Below are 14,420 nucleotides of genomic sequence, written 5' to 3'. Positions count from 1 at the left end.
ATTGTAAAATTTAATTAGTAAATTTTATTTAAAATGTGAAATGTATATTTAATTTTAGGAGCGGGATGTTGGTTTATAGGGGATAAGGGTGGGAAGTGTTTTAAAAATGTTTATATATTGTTTAATTAAAAAAAAATGTATTTAGAAATTGTAAATTAAATTTAGAATTTTAGAAATAATTTTAGGAGCGGGATGTTGGTTTATAGGGGATAAGGGTGGGAAGTGTTTTAAAAATGTTTATATATTGTTTAATTTTTTTTAAAAATTCATTGAGAAATTGTAAATTAAATGTAGAATTTTACAAAAAATTTTAGGAGCGGGATGTTGGTTTATAGGGGATAAAGGTGGGAAGTGTTTTAAAAATGTTTATATATTTTTTAATTTTTAAAAATATTTATTTTGAAATTGTAAATTAAATTTAGAATTTTACAAAAACATTTAGGAGTGGGATGTTGGTTTATAGGGAATAAGGGTGGGAAGTGTTTTAAAAATGTTTATATATTGTTTAAAATTTTTAAAAATTAATTTAGAAATTGTAAATTAAATTTAGAATTTTAGAAAAAAAATTAGGAGCGGGATGTTGGTTTATAGGGGATAAGGGTGGGAAGTGTTTTAAAAATGTTTATATATTTGTTAATTTTTTATTAAAAATATGTATAAATTGTAAATTAAATTTCGAATTTTACTAATATATTTCGGAGCGGGATGTTGGTTGATAGGGGATAAGGGTGGGAAGTGTTTTAAAAATGTTTATATATTTGTTAATTTAAACAAAAAAAAATTAGAAATTGTAAAATAAATTAAGAATTTTACTAATAATTTTAGGAGTGGGATGTTGGTTAATAGGGGATAAGGGTGGGAAGTGTTTTAAAAATGTTTATATATTTGTTAATTTTTTATTAAAATAATTTAGAAATTGTAACTTTAATTTAGAATTTTACAAATAATTTTAGGAGCGGAATGTTGGGTTATAGGGGATAAGGGTGGGAAGTTAATTTAAAATGTTTATATATTTTTTAATTTAAAAAAAAAAAAATTAGAAAATTTTAATATATTTTAGAATTTAACAAATCCCATAATTAAATATAGATTTCAGTCAGGATAGTAAATTAATTAAGTTCACTGTCCAGCACTTATCTTAATTAAATATAGACTGGAGTGGGAATAGTAAATTAATTAAGTTCATTGTCCAGCACTTACTGTAATTTTATATAGTTTGGAGTGAGAATAGTAAATTAATTTAGTTCAGTGTCCAGCACTTATCTTAATTAAATATAGATTGGAGTGGGAATAGTAAATAAATTAAGTTCACTGTCCAGCACCTACTCTAATGTAATATAGGTTGGAGTGAGAATAGTAAATTAATAAAGTTCAGTGTCCAGCACTTATCTTAATTAAATATAGACTGGAGTGGGAATAGTAAATTAATTCAGTTCAGTGTCCAGCACATACTCTAATTAAATATAGGTTGGAGTGAGAATAGTAAATTTATTAAGTTCAGTGTCCAGCACTTATCTTAATTTAATATAGACTGGAGTGGGAATAGTAAATTATTGTAGTTCAGTGTCCAGCACCTACCCTAATTTAATATAGGTTGGAGTGAGAATAGTAAATTAATTAAGTTCAGTGTCCAGCACTTATCTTAATTAAATATAGACTGGAGTGGGAATAGTAAATTAATTAAGTTCATTGTCCAGCACCTACTGTAATATAATATAGTTTGGAGTGAGAATAGTAAATTAATTACGTTCAGTGTCCAGCACTTATCCTAATTAAATATAGATTGGAGTGGGAATAGTAAATTAATTCAGTTCAGTGTCCAGCACATACTATAATTAAATATAGGTTGGAGTGAGAATAGGAAATTAATTAAGTTCAGTGTCCAGCACTTATTTTAACTTTATATAGACTGGAGTGGGAATAGTAAATTAATTTAGTTCAGTGTCCAGCACCTACCCTAATTTAATATAGGTTGGAGTGAGAATAGTAAATTAATTAAGTTCAGTGTCCAGCACTTATCTTAATTAAATATAGAGTGGAGTGGGAATAGTAAATTAATTAAGTTCATTGTCCAGCACCTACTGTAATTTAATATAGTTTGGAGTGAGAATAGTAAATTAATTAAGTTCAGTGTCCAGCAATTATCTTAATTAAATATACATTGGAGTGGGAATAGTAAATTAATTCAGTTCAGTGTCCAGCACATACTATAATTAAATATAGGTTGGAGTGAGAATAGGAAATTAATTAAGTTCAGTGTCCAGCACTTATTTTAATTTAATATAGACTGGAGTGGGAATAGTAAATTAATTTAGTTCAGTGTCCAGCACCTACCCTAATTTAATATAGGTTGGAGTGAGAATAGTAAATTAATTAAGTTCAGTGTCCAGCAGTTTTGTTAATTAAATATAGAGTGGAGTGGGAATAGTAAATTAATTAAGTTCAGTATCCAGCACCTACTCTAATTTAATATAGGTTGGAGTGAGAATAGTAAATTAATTATGTTCAGTGTCCAGCACTTATCTTAATTAAATATAGACTAGAGTGGGAATAGTAAATAATTTAAGTTCAGTGTCCAGCATCTACCCTAATTAAATATAGATTGGACTGAGAATAGTAAATTAATTGAGTTCAGTGTCCAGCACTTATCTTAATTAAATATAGATTGGAGTGGGAATAGTAAATTAATTAAGTTCTGTGTCCAGCACATACTGTAATAAAATGTAGGTTGGAGTGAGAATAGTAAATTAATTAAGTTCAGTGTCCAGCACTTATCTTAATTAAATATAGACTGGAGTGGGAATAGTTAATTAATTAAGTTCAGTGTCCAGCACCTACTCTAATGTAATATAGGTTGGAGTGAGAATAGTACATTAATTAAGTTCAGTGTCCAGCACTTATCTTAATTAAATATAGACTGGAGTGGGAATAGTAAATTGATTCTGTTCAGTGTCCAGCACATACTCTAATTAAATATAGGTTGGAGTGAGAATAGTAAATTAATTAAGTTCAGTGTCCAGCACTTATCTTAATTAAATATAGACTGGAGTGGGAATAGTTAATTAATTAAGTTCAGTGTCCAGCACCTACTCTAATGTAATATAGGTTGGAGTGAGAATAGTAAATTAATTAAGTTCAGTGTCCAGCAGTTATCTTAATTAAATATAGACTGGAGTGGGAATAGTAAATTGATGAAGTTCAGTGTCCAGCACCTACTCTAATTTAATATAGGTTGGAGTGAGAATAGTAAATTTATTAAGTTCAGTGTCCAGCACTTATCTTAATTTAATATAGACTGGAGCGGGAATAGTAAATTATTTTAGTTCAGTGTCCAGCACCTACCCTAATTTAATATAGGTTGGAGTGAGAATAGTAAATTAATTAAGTTCAGTGTCCAGCACTTATCTTAATTAAATATAGACTGGAGTGGGAATAGTAAATTAATTAAGTTCATTGTCCAGCACCTACTGTAATTTAATATAGTTTGGAGTGAGAATAGTAAATTAATTAAGTTCTGTGTCCAGCACATACTCTAATTAAATATAGGTTGGAGTGAGAATAGTAACTTTAATTAAGTTCAGTGTCCAGCACTTATCTTATTTAAATATAGACTGGAGTGGGAATAGTTAATTAATTAAGTTCAGTGTCCAGCACCTACTCTAATGTAAAATAGGTTGGAGTGAGAATAGTAAATGAATTAAGTTTAGTGTCCAGCACTTATCTTAATTAAATATAGACTGGAGTGGGAATAGTAAATTAATTTATTTCAGCGTCCAGCACATACTCTAATTAAATATAGGTTGGAGTGAGAATAGTTAATGTATTAAGTTCAGTGTCCAGCATTTATCTTTATTTAATATAGACTGCAGTGGGAATACTAAATTAATTTAGTTCAGTGTCCAGCACATACTCTAATTTAATATAGGTTGGAGTGAGAATAGTAAATTAATTAAGTTCAGTATGTAGTGGGAGTAGTATGTTAATTAAGTTTGGTAAATAGCAAATATTAGAATTAAATATAGAGTTGAATAGGAACAGTTAAATTAATTGGATTTAATTTACAAAAAATCTGTAGATTTTAGTTTTGGTTGGATAAAAGATAGAAGTTATATCAGAATGCAAATTCCAATTTTTTTTTTAAATAGTAGAAAGGAAAATAAGATTTATTTTATAGTTGTTGGAATGTATATTCATTAGAGAGAAAATTTTGTTTATTATTACGCATATTCTAATAATTAAATCATTGAAATAAACATGTAATAAAATAATTAATATTTAACATTTGTATTATAGTTATAATTTTTTTATAATGGATATATATTTGTTTAATGTATATTTTGGACATGAATATATGAACACACAAAATATTTAAAAATAAAAAAATCAGATTTTTATAGCTGTATAATATTTATAAATTTAAATTGTGTACTCTCAAAATTTTTAGACTTTATTAGAATTTATAAGAAATTGTATGTTTTGAAATATATGACTAATATATTTTAATTATTAATATTTATATTACATATTTAATATTGAAATTGTTTACATTTTAGAATATGTATTTATTTTAATTTTTTTGGTATGTTGTAGATACAATATATTAATTATATCATGTTCATCTATTTATTTTGGTAATATATACTGTTTTATTGATATATTAATAAAAATATTTTATTTATTATATTTATTTTTATACGTTAAATAATTTTCACATTGATAAAAATAATAGGTATTCTTTTTGAGTATTTTATTCTAATGTTTTACTAATTTTTAAAGTAATGTGTAATGTTAAATAAATAGTTAGGGAATTTATTGGTATTTTTTTAGTTGTTATGTTTGTTTGGGTCTTTTATTTTGTAACCGCTCGCTGTTGTTTTGGGTTATTTTGGTCGAATCCAGGTAGCGGTCGGGAGCTGTTTCGCGTTTGAGAAGGTAAGAGTTATTTTCTTTATTATTAAATAGTTTTAAGTGTTTTGTGGAAGTAGTAATGTTGTAATAAGTGTGTATTGATTGATGTTTTAGAAGTTAGGGTGTTAGTAATAGTTTGTATACGGTTTTATAATTTACGTTGTGTTCCGTGTTTGTGGCTTTGTTAGTGTTTGTTATTTCGGTGTGTTAAAGTTTTATAGTGTTTGAATAACGTTTGTAGTGATGTTTTTAGGTGCGTTTTGTGTGTTTGTGGGTGGGTGGGAATGTTTGTTTCTCTTTTGTAGGTTTTACGGAGAAGATATTTTCGTCGGTTTCAAACACCTTATTTTTTTTAAAAGAAGTGTGTATTAGTTGTGTTTACTAATGTTTATTTTACACTTCCTTTATTGTTCGGGTTTCCAGGAGCGGTTATTTACCTTTTTAATATTTTTCGGGATTTTTATGGTTAATGGATAGTCGTTTTTTTCCGTAGACGTTGTTTTCGATAAACAGTTGTATTTTTACATTTTATTGGGATTTTTTTTTGGATACCTATGGATTTTGAACTACCTGGATTTATTTGGAAGGAATGGTATTATCCCATTGGAGCAACTACACAGGTAAGTTCATTTAAATATTTTTATTGTTGGTGGCCAAACCTTATATATTTAATATTGTTGTTGTGTACTTGGTTTGTTTAATTATGTTGTCTAAATATATGTCCATATAATTGATTTATATATTTTAGACCACATAATTAAATATGTGATATAATAAAGTGGTTTATTTATGTTGTGATAGTTGTTTTAGTAGAATTGTGGGTTAATATTTAGGAAAGGGTTTAGAAGAGAGTTTGAGCTATTATATTTAAGTACTCAAGTCCTCTTGTGGATGGGTATAGCTGTACCTGTTGTTGTAGGTAATTATACATTTGAGTAGTTTGTCTAGACTGTTTTGGTTTTAATTGTAGGACAGATTGTTGCATTCTTAATTCTTGGAAACTTTGTTCCTTTTGTATGGCAATTAGTAGTTTTTGTAGTGTTGGAGTTGTTCTCCCAGTAGGAGTTAGGAATGCATTATGCCAGCCTTCGGCGGCGTTGTTAGTTTTGGCTTGTTGGTTGAGTGTACTTACATATACATTCCACCAAGGTATTTGGAACTTGGGCTGACGTCTATGGCCTGATCTGTGTAGTCTCCCCACCCAGGTATCCTCAAAATAATCTAAGAGGGGAGATAACTTTACTTCATTTTGTTTGTAGAATGGACTTTCTAATAAAAGATTGTAATGTTCTGCAACATCTGTGGTTGGTACATAAGCTAGGGCTGTTAGAAGTTTTATTTGATGTGCAAAACTTATGTTAGTGGCATATTCTACACTTAGTGAAGATTTTTGTAAATGTCTCCATATACATTGGTTTAGATGGAAGTAACATCCTTGGATAGCTGTATGGGGGTACAGTTTGAGAATGGAATTTATCATGGCTTGCTCAAAGTCTATGATAATTCTTTGAGGGTAAAAATCATTTGATTCTTGTTTTAGTTTTCCTAGCATTTCATTATATGTTGTGTTTTGTTTGTTAGGTAATAGTGCATAAATTAAAGGTATGGAAGTGTTGTGATATTGACCGTGTATTGTGTAAAGCTGGTAGAATAGTTTTGGGCATATTGTAAAGGTGCCATCCATCATCCATGTTTGGCATTGTTGCAGTTTAGTTATATTGTTTGCAGTAGCAAACATTATGATTCTTTTTTCTGTGCTTTTGTTATCAAAAAAAATAAAAGGTTCATTATTGTGGGTGATACTTAATTCTGGTGGAATGATGATCTCTTGAAAAGTTTTAGGGGATGGTATAGTTGTCGTGGTTGCTTTTTTGGTCCTAGCAATAGTTCTTTTTATAGAAGCAATTGATGGTAATTGGCCTCTTGCTTCTTTGGGCACTCTAGGTAATAGATCTTTTAGGATTACACTTGTAGCAGTTTGTGAACCAGTGCTTAATTCTTTGATATTTTCAAGGGTTGATCTGACTTCTATTTCAGAGAGATTGGGTGGATGGTTATGCTCTCTTGTATATAGTACAGTTGTTTCTCTTGTTGTTGCTCGTCCGTAGCATTTGTTAGAATAATATTTAGTACACTTCCAGTTCACTTTTCGGTCCGTCTGCTTTTCTTGGGTGTATGTGTAACCCATGTAACACAATAGGAATTTTCCTTTCTGCGAAGTTATAAATTGGGCTTCTTCTGTCATCGTGATGTGTTAGAAATCTGGAAAAAATGTATATTAAAATATATGCAATAGTACTTTATATATTTGAATGAAAATAGCAAAAAAACATTTTTTTTATATATACTTACCAAGTGTTTTTGGTTGTATTTGAATGAAGATGTTGTTTGTAGACAAAATGCTGTTTAGTTGATGTAGTCTCTGAAAGTTAAAGAAAATATATTGTTGTGGTTGGTTTAGTTTTTTAAGTGGGGTGGTATTGCTGTTTGGTATAGACTATATTTTTTTTGTTGAAACGTATTTTATTGTTTTACAAATCAACAACTCAAAAAACATTCCCCCGCCTTCACCTGTCCTGGAAGTACCACACATTTATCATCAAGACCAATTATTCAGGAGAATGAACAACCTTCCCACCCAGTTCTCTACCCCCCCCCCTCCCCCACCACATGTCAATGTACCCCCGTCCCCTACCCCTCTTACTATGTGCCCCTCCTCCCTAATAAATAAGATGCAGTAGCCTAACCTCTCCCTAAGCAAACAGAGCCTACCCTCATGCCCAGTGGTATAGACTATAGGTGTTAATTTATACAGGTTTTTAAAAATGTATTAAAGAGAACATGGATTTGTTTAGAGGTTTAGGATGTTTTGGGGTTTGAGTAGGATTTAATTAATATTTTATAAAGTATTTTGATAGTATACTTACTTTTTAGTGAGTCTTTTCTGGCAATCTTCAATATTTTCTTTAGCTGTTTGGAGTAATATCTGTAGTGGAAACATACAGAGATGGAATATATAAGTTAGTTATTTATTTGAGTAAAGATAAATTAGTGTTTTAGTTTAATTTGGCAGTTTAGTTAGAAAAGAATATTTACTTACGTTTTTAGAATAGTAGTAGGATGTAGGTTACTTCTGTTTAGTAGAGTTTCTTCTTCGTTCAATGCTTTGGTTTAAGGCACAGTAGAAGACTTGTTTTAATTGGTTTATATAGTGGTTTCAAATTGTTTCTTGAATGTTATTGGTTGTTTTCTGTATGTGGCCTTTCTATTGGATGGTTTGAATTTTTTTTTAGTTAATTGGTTTCCTTTTATGGAAAATGCTAAGTAAGAGTATATTTAGTTTTAAAGGAGGAGAGTTTTAAATCATTATATATAAAGAGATTGTTTATAATGTGTAGTAATTTTATTTAAATGTGTTCGAAATGCCAATGTGATAATTATTTCAGTGTTTTTTTATTATGTTGTTTAATATTGAGATCGCTATAAATGTTATGTTTATGTTTAAGTAGAATCTCATTTGAAAATGTATGTTTTGGGAAAATATTGTCTTTATGTTGTTGAAAGTATTGGTTTTATTAGTATTAGAAATGTCGATATATTTAAAAAAAACGATATTATTGATGTCTATATTTTGGTTATCGATATTTGTGACATGTGTCATATTTATTAACTCATGTCGATATTTAGTATTGCGATATTTATGTGTGCGATATTTGTGTGATCGATATAATTGTATTACGATATTGTAGTGTCGATATTAGTGTAGTTTTTTAAATAAGCATACAATGTCGATATTTTTGATGTCGATATATTTGATGCGATATTTGTGTAGTTCGATAATGTGTCTGTCGATAATATGTCAGAGATCCGTTGACGATGCCCCTGCGATGTGAATGGGAGATGGTGTGCTACAATGTGTCCACATGTATGTAGCCGCATGGTACATGTTGACATTCAGACAGCATGGCATTGTACATTGTGTCAGTCTGTAGGTCTGGTCGAGGAGCCAGGGTCATTTTGGGTGTGTACTGTGCCCTGCTTGATTGTGCATGTGTGTCATTGTGCCCATCTCCACCCGTCCCCCCAGTACCTGGTGGTCACTCACCCTCTTACGGTTGTGTTGTGTCCTGTCGAGCAGTGTCGGCTTCCCCGACTCCAGCCACAGTGTCCACACTGATAGCTGTCGACACCAGCTCCTCCATGTCATCCAGCTCCAGCTGTCGCGCTGGGCCCCCACCTCCAGTCTGTTTTGCTGCCTTCTAGTTGGCAGAGAGTTTCTCCCTGGTCTTCCACTTGATTTCATTCCATCGCCTCTTGACCTCGTCTATTGTCCGCGTGTGCTCTCCGACGGCATTCACCTTGTTGACGATGTCCCGCCATATTCCAATTTTGGTGCCCAATGACACGTTGGTGGTGATGAAGAGTTGTTGATGGTGTTCCATCACCTCCGTGACTATGATCCTGTTCGCGTGCGGACAGAACTTCGTCTTCCTTGTCTTCTTGTCCTTGCCCTTCCATGTCCCCGAGGTCCCAAGCTGGTCGTCCGGGGTGCTTGTGGGGTTGCGCTCGTCCTCTGCCTCTGCTCCGGCTGCCTCCATGGTGCTTGGGTGTTGGTCAGTATGTGTTTGGGTGTTTTTTTCTACTTTTATGGTGATTTTTCCAACCTGCCATGTGTGTGTGTTGCGGGCCTGGCGCTGCTTATCGCTGATTTCCTCATCGGGCTTTGGCCCATCGCGTGTTTTTTGGTGTTGTGGTTTGTGGTTTTATTGCCGTCGTGGTGGTTGGATCGCGGACATTGTCCGCGGTTTCGAGAGACTATCGCTTGCTACCGCTTTGATGTGAATTCCACGTTGTCACAGGGTTATTTTCCCGCGATGGGCTGCGATATTGAAAGTTGCGTTATGCTACTCTTGCGGTAGTTATCACACGTTCTTGTGAATATTCCCCAGAGAGTCTTGGTCAGCCTTCCAAATGACCCCTTAGGAACGATTTGACACCTATAAACACATATAACAGCAGACGCCTCCCCTAAGCAACAGCTATATTGCATGTGACTGTCCAATTTGAATTTTGTCCAAGGAAAGGGGCTGTGAGAGGGAGTGGAGTGTCTAATTAAAGACATGCTTTTCTGATCAAGAGACTGAAGGAGACACAGACAATGAGATGGTGAGCACAGCTAGAGCAGACGTGTGGTGATGTGACGAATGGGAAATGTTACATTGAAGTCGTAAAATCGGGCAAACTGCCTGAATGTGAAAGCAAAGAAAGCATTTGTGAGATCCTGGTAAACTTTCTGTCTCCCATGCCAGGGAGTACTGCCCCCATCCTGCGAGGAGCACAGCTGGGAAGGGATCAGAAAACAGAGGTGCACAAAAGGGCAGCCCGTGTAGCTGGCTCAGACCTGGCCCACATCAAAGACTTCAGCTGAAGAGCCAGTGACAAGAATATGCAGGAAAAGCAAAGGGCAGTGAAAGGCAATAAGAAAAAGGCCAAAAAGAAACAGGAAGGAGCAGATGGTGGAGAAGAAACAGACACAAGGGTGGGTGAAGGAAGTTGGGGCGAGTGGGGGGTACAAGAAGAGTAGGAATGATGGGGGGGTTGAGAGGGAAAATAAGCAACATGAACGAGGATATGGGAGTGCCTGAAAATACTACCACTCATATGGTGCATTTGAAAACTGAACGCAACACAGACCCACAGAATGTGGCTTCCGTATTTAAGTCAGTGCTTAGGTTTGCATTTAAAGTTAGACGCTGCATGTTAATCCATTAAAATAAATAAATAACCCGTAAAAAATCACACCAAACAACCAATCCACAGTGATGGATGAAATTGCACCAGCTTGAATCGCCATAAATACATTTGCAGCAACCCAAATAAACCAACGTTCAGGTGTGAGGACGATGTGGCTAGGGTTGGGATTTGAAAGAGGCAACAGGAGATGGAGGACGGAGCACGTGAAAACATAAGCACTTGTGTGGAGTGCTCAAACACAAAGAAAAAAGCAGCACCTAAAACGGGAGCAGTGGATGGACACAAGCACTTGGTCCATGCTCTGGGGGAGGGCGAAACGCAAGAAGAGGCATGACGCCTGCATGTCATGGGCAAGTGGGGACAACAGATATGAGAGCATCAATGGAGCCAGCAAATGTTAAGCTTATGGGTGGGCTGAAGCCCAGATTGAACACAACAAGTCTCTTCGAGACAGCACATGCGCTGTCTAGACGAGACTTAAAAATTATCTAATATGCACTGTCCTTTACAACTTAACTATTTAGTATATATTTTTAAAGAGGATAATAACTGCATCTTGTTCCATAGATACACAATTAAAAAATTAAGATGGGAAAAATGCAAAATTTGCTACGAATCTTATTAAAAAAAACTGTACGTTAAGCTCAATCACCATTTTACAAGTATTAACACAGCCTGGGGCTGCATCACTAACTCGGCGCATTTTCCTATAGTGCGTGGGGTGCACTATTAAAAACGTGCGCCCAGCACAATGAAGGAAAATGCATTGCATTATGGGGAATGCGCTGCCGCCAGGGCAGCTGCAAACTTGTGCTGCCCTAGGGGCAGCGCATTGATGTGAAATACAGAGCGGCTGATTTGAAGCTGCTCCGTGTTTCTCTGTGCAGGTGCCAACCCGTCTGCTTTTTAAAAGGGGAATAGAGATCCCCTTGCAGACAGGTGCAGTCAATGACTGCACCCGCCTGCAAGGGAAAGTCTAGGGGGTCCTACCCCGCAGAGGGCTGCTCTAAGGAAGCGCACTAACAGTGCGCCTCCTGAGGCCTTTTTAGGTCTCGCGAGCCAAAGGCTCGAAGAGACATTTTATATGTGGGATTTTCAAAGTGCTACCCACAGTCTTTTGGCTGGCCTAAACCTTGAGTGCACGATCACATGCACGTGCACAGCTGCTCCTCTGCTCATTGCATTCCCCCCTTCTCACCCAGCCCTTTGATGCTCTGCTCGATTACTTTCACTTTCGCCACTTTGACCCTTGCATTCCCCCTCCCTTCTCACCCAGCCCTTTGATGCTCTGCTCGCATCTCCCTCCTCCCTGGGCGTGAAGGGAGACAGAGCCATCCTGCTTGATTAATGGCTTTGCATTCCCATGTGTTCCCGTAGTAAACATGCCCAAGGCGCCAGCCGAGCACAAGGCTCACGGAGACATTCTCTTTACCCTCGTTTTGCTTCCTAGTTAACCCACAGCATTTGTATCCTGCTCATCATCAGAGGTGTCTGGAGGGAGCCTGTTGTGTTCTTTGCACTTCGCTCCAACCCCCCATCTTGCATGTTTTAATAATTTTGAACATATTTTATCAGCGCTGCGCCCGTTTCAAGAGCGTTTCACACACTTGTCAGCAGTGCCACTGACTGACTTGCAGTTAGCTACCGTGAACTCGTAATACCGAGGCTTCCATTTTACAGCGCTGTACATTAAACGGGTGCTGCAAGATGTGTCAGTGTGACGTTTAACAGCACAAGTTGCCATTCTTGAGCTTGTCAGAAATGTAAACCTAGCACCCTGCTACTGTGGGAGCCATTCTCGGAATGCTGTGTTTGTCCACGAGTCGAAATTGACAAAGGTTTGGAATTGTGCTAAGTACAAACCAAGTGATTGCATTGAACTGTGTGAAGTGGAGAGGGGGTCAAGTTGAAGTTTTGGCTCTGCCTAGTGACGTCATGGTTGTGTGCTACCCTATGAATCCTTTTATTGTGAATGCACCAGCGTACCTTAAAATGACAAAAAGGAAAGGAAAACCTTCCGAAATTGGCATTTTCTAGGCCTAGTTACGTAGCACTTGGTTCTGTGGCATCTTTGAAAAGCAGTTTTACCATTTCCTGGGGAATTGCCACATATAATCCCCCCCATGACATTGCATAGCCATCCATTCAATACCAGTTGATGCAAGCACAACTCCTCTTAGCTTTCGGCTTGTAATCCCATACTGGATTATTGTCCACATACCACATACTGAGTGCGCTGTAAACACTCAAACTACCGTAATTGCGCACACAAAGGGGCCACGCTCTGCACAAAAATAATTGCTCTGTCCGACTCATGTCTCCCGTCGACACTGTAACTCAATCACAGTTTGTCCAGTACTTTATGTGCTATGATTCTACACTCTGGCCATACCATCTCCCACCCCCGGTACAGTTCTCTGTAGCCAACAATTAACTGCACAAGCAGACCTATCAGATTGCTACGTTTGCTCCCTATCTAGAAGTAACCAGTTCCTATAGCTACAGGCTATCCACTCTCACTATCCAGCACAAACTTGCCTGGCCACTCACACCCCTTGTTACTTTTAGGAGGAAGTTGGGAAGCACCTTTTGGACCTGCCAGTTCAGTATTTCCTTCAATCCCAAGGAACCTCCACGCTGTAAAAGAGACCATGGATTTTTTCATAATTGGCTCTAAGAAGTCGAATGGCCTTCCTTATAAAAAAAAAGGCAAACCTACTGCAGGATCTATAACAAGCATTTGCAATGCAATAGGTCTCGCATTATTAATGTTCGAGCTATTGTTCTTGCATTATTTAGCAATGCCAATAGCTCAAACTTTAAGACCTATTGCATTGCAAATGCTTGTTTGATTCTGCGCCCGTGTCGGTGATACGGCGTGGGTGCAGAGGCAAAGAGATTCCCTCATTTGCATGGGACGCGCTCCCATACAAATGAGGGAACGTCCCCTGAAGATAGCACTGGCGCTTTATGTGCGCCAGCGCTAATGGTATTACAGAAGGGGTCACACAAGCATCTGCGGCCCCTTCTGTAATACCAAAGTGCCCCAGGGGCGTGCAAAGTGGGCACAAACGCCCGTTGTGCTCCTGGGGCACCATATGTAATACGGTCCCCTGTCAACTAAAATACTGTATGTGTTTTACTTTCATGTGTGTGCTCTGCAGAATGAATAGGCTTATGAGATCTTACCTTCAGCAGCGAGAGTTGCCGACCAGACATGAAAAGTAAGGCATATATACAGCCAGAAGGTTCCTTTGAGAGGTATGTCCATTTTTTGCAGTGAAGTAGCCAAGACGTGTTTCTTCAGTGAGCTATATGTGTCAGACAACCTGCTGTCCTCCTGCTGCCACTAAAAACTGCAAGTAAAAACAGAACACGTTCAAAGGCAGACACCAACATTACTTCTAACTTCTTTAGATTTATCTGGAGTGAATAAGGAGGTTACAATGTCTCATGCGCACACTTTACGATGACAAATACAACGTTACACTCCCTCCATGTGAAGCATACATTGTATACTCTATATGTGACGGTTAACTCATCTTGCTTGCACTTGCACCTGGGAGCTGGTTATCGGTGTCCACTGCATTTCGCTGCCACCTGATCTCCAAATTAACCTCTGACAACAAATCTATTAAAAGTACAGGCTACATCTGGCTTTTTTTTCCAACAGAACGTTGCAGCAGTTTCCCTTTACTTCACAAGTGTAGGTAAAGCGCGATGGGCTAAAAAAGACAAGGGCTGCCAGAAGGTGCTAG

The 14,420-nt window shown here is 36.2% G+C and overlaps 1 protein-coding gene across 1 annotated transcript in view; it reads right to left on the bottom strand.

Annotated features, from left to right (window-relative positions):
• Positions 1–14,018, bottom strand: part of LOC146776049 (liver carboxylesterase-like) — a 306,711-nt gene extending 292,693 nt beyond the window's left edge. The window contains exon 1 of the mRNA XM_085637099.1: positions 13,852–14,018. Within this exon, the coding sequence (XP_085493225.1) occupies positions 13,852–13,933 (82 nt within the window). The 5' untranslated portion in view covers positions 13,934–14,018. The remainder of the gene's footprint in view (positions 1–13,851) is intronic.
• Positions 14,019–14,420: the final 402 nt, after the last annotated feature.

Source organism: Triturus cristatus, chromosome 12, assembly GCF_964204655.1.
Source record: "Triturus cristatus chromosome 12, aTriCri1.1, whole genome shotgun sequence".
Classification (NCBI taxonomy): domain Eukaryota; kingdom Metazoa; phylum Chordata; class Amphibia; order Caudata; family Salamandridae; genus Triturus; species Triturus cristatus.
The sequence above is the reverse complement of the archived record's forward strand: the minus strand, read 5'-3'. Positions and strand labels throughout refer to the sequence as shown.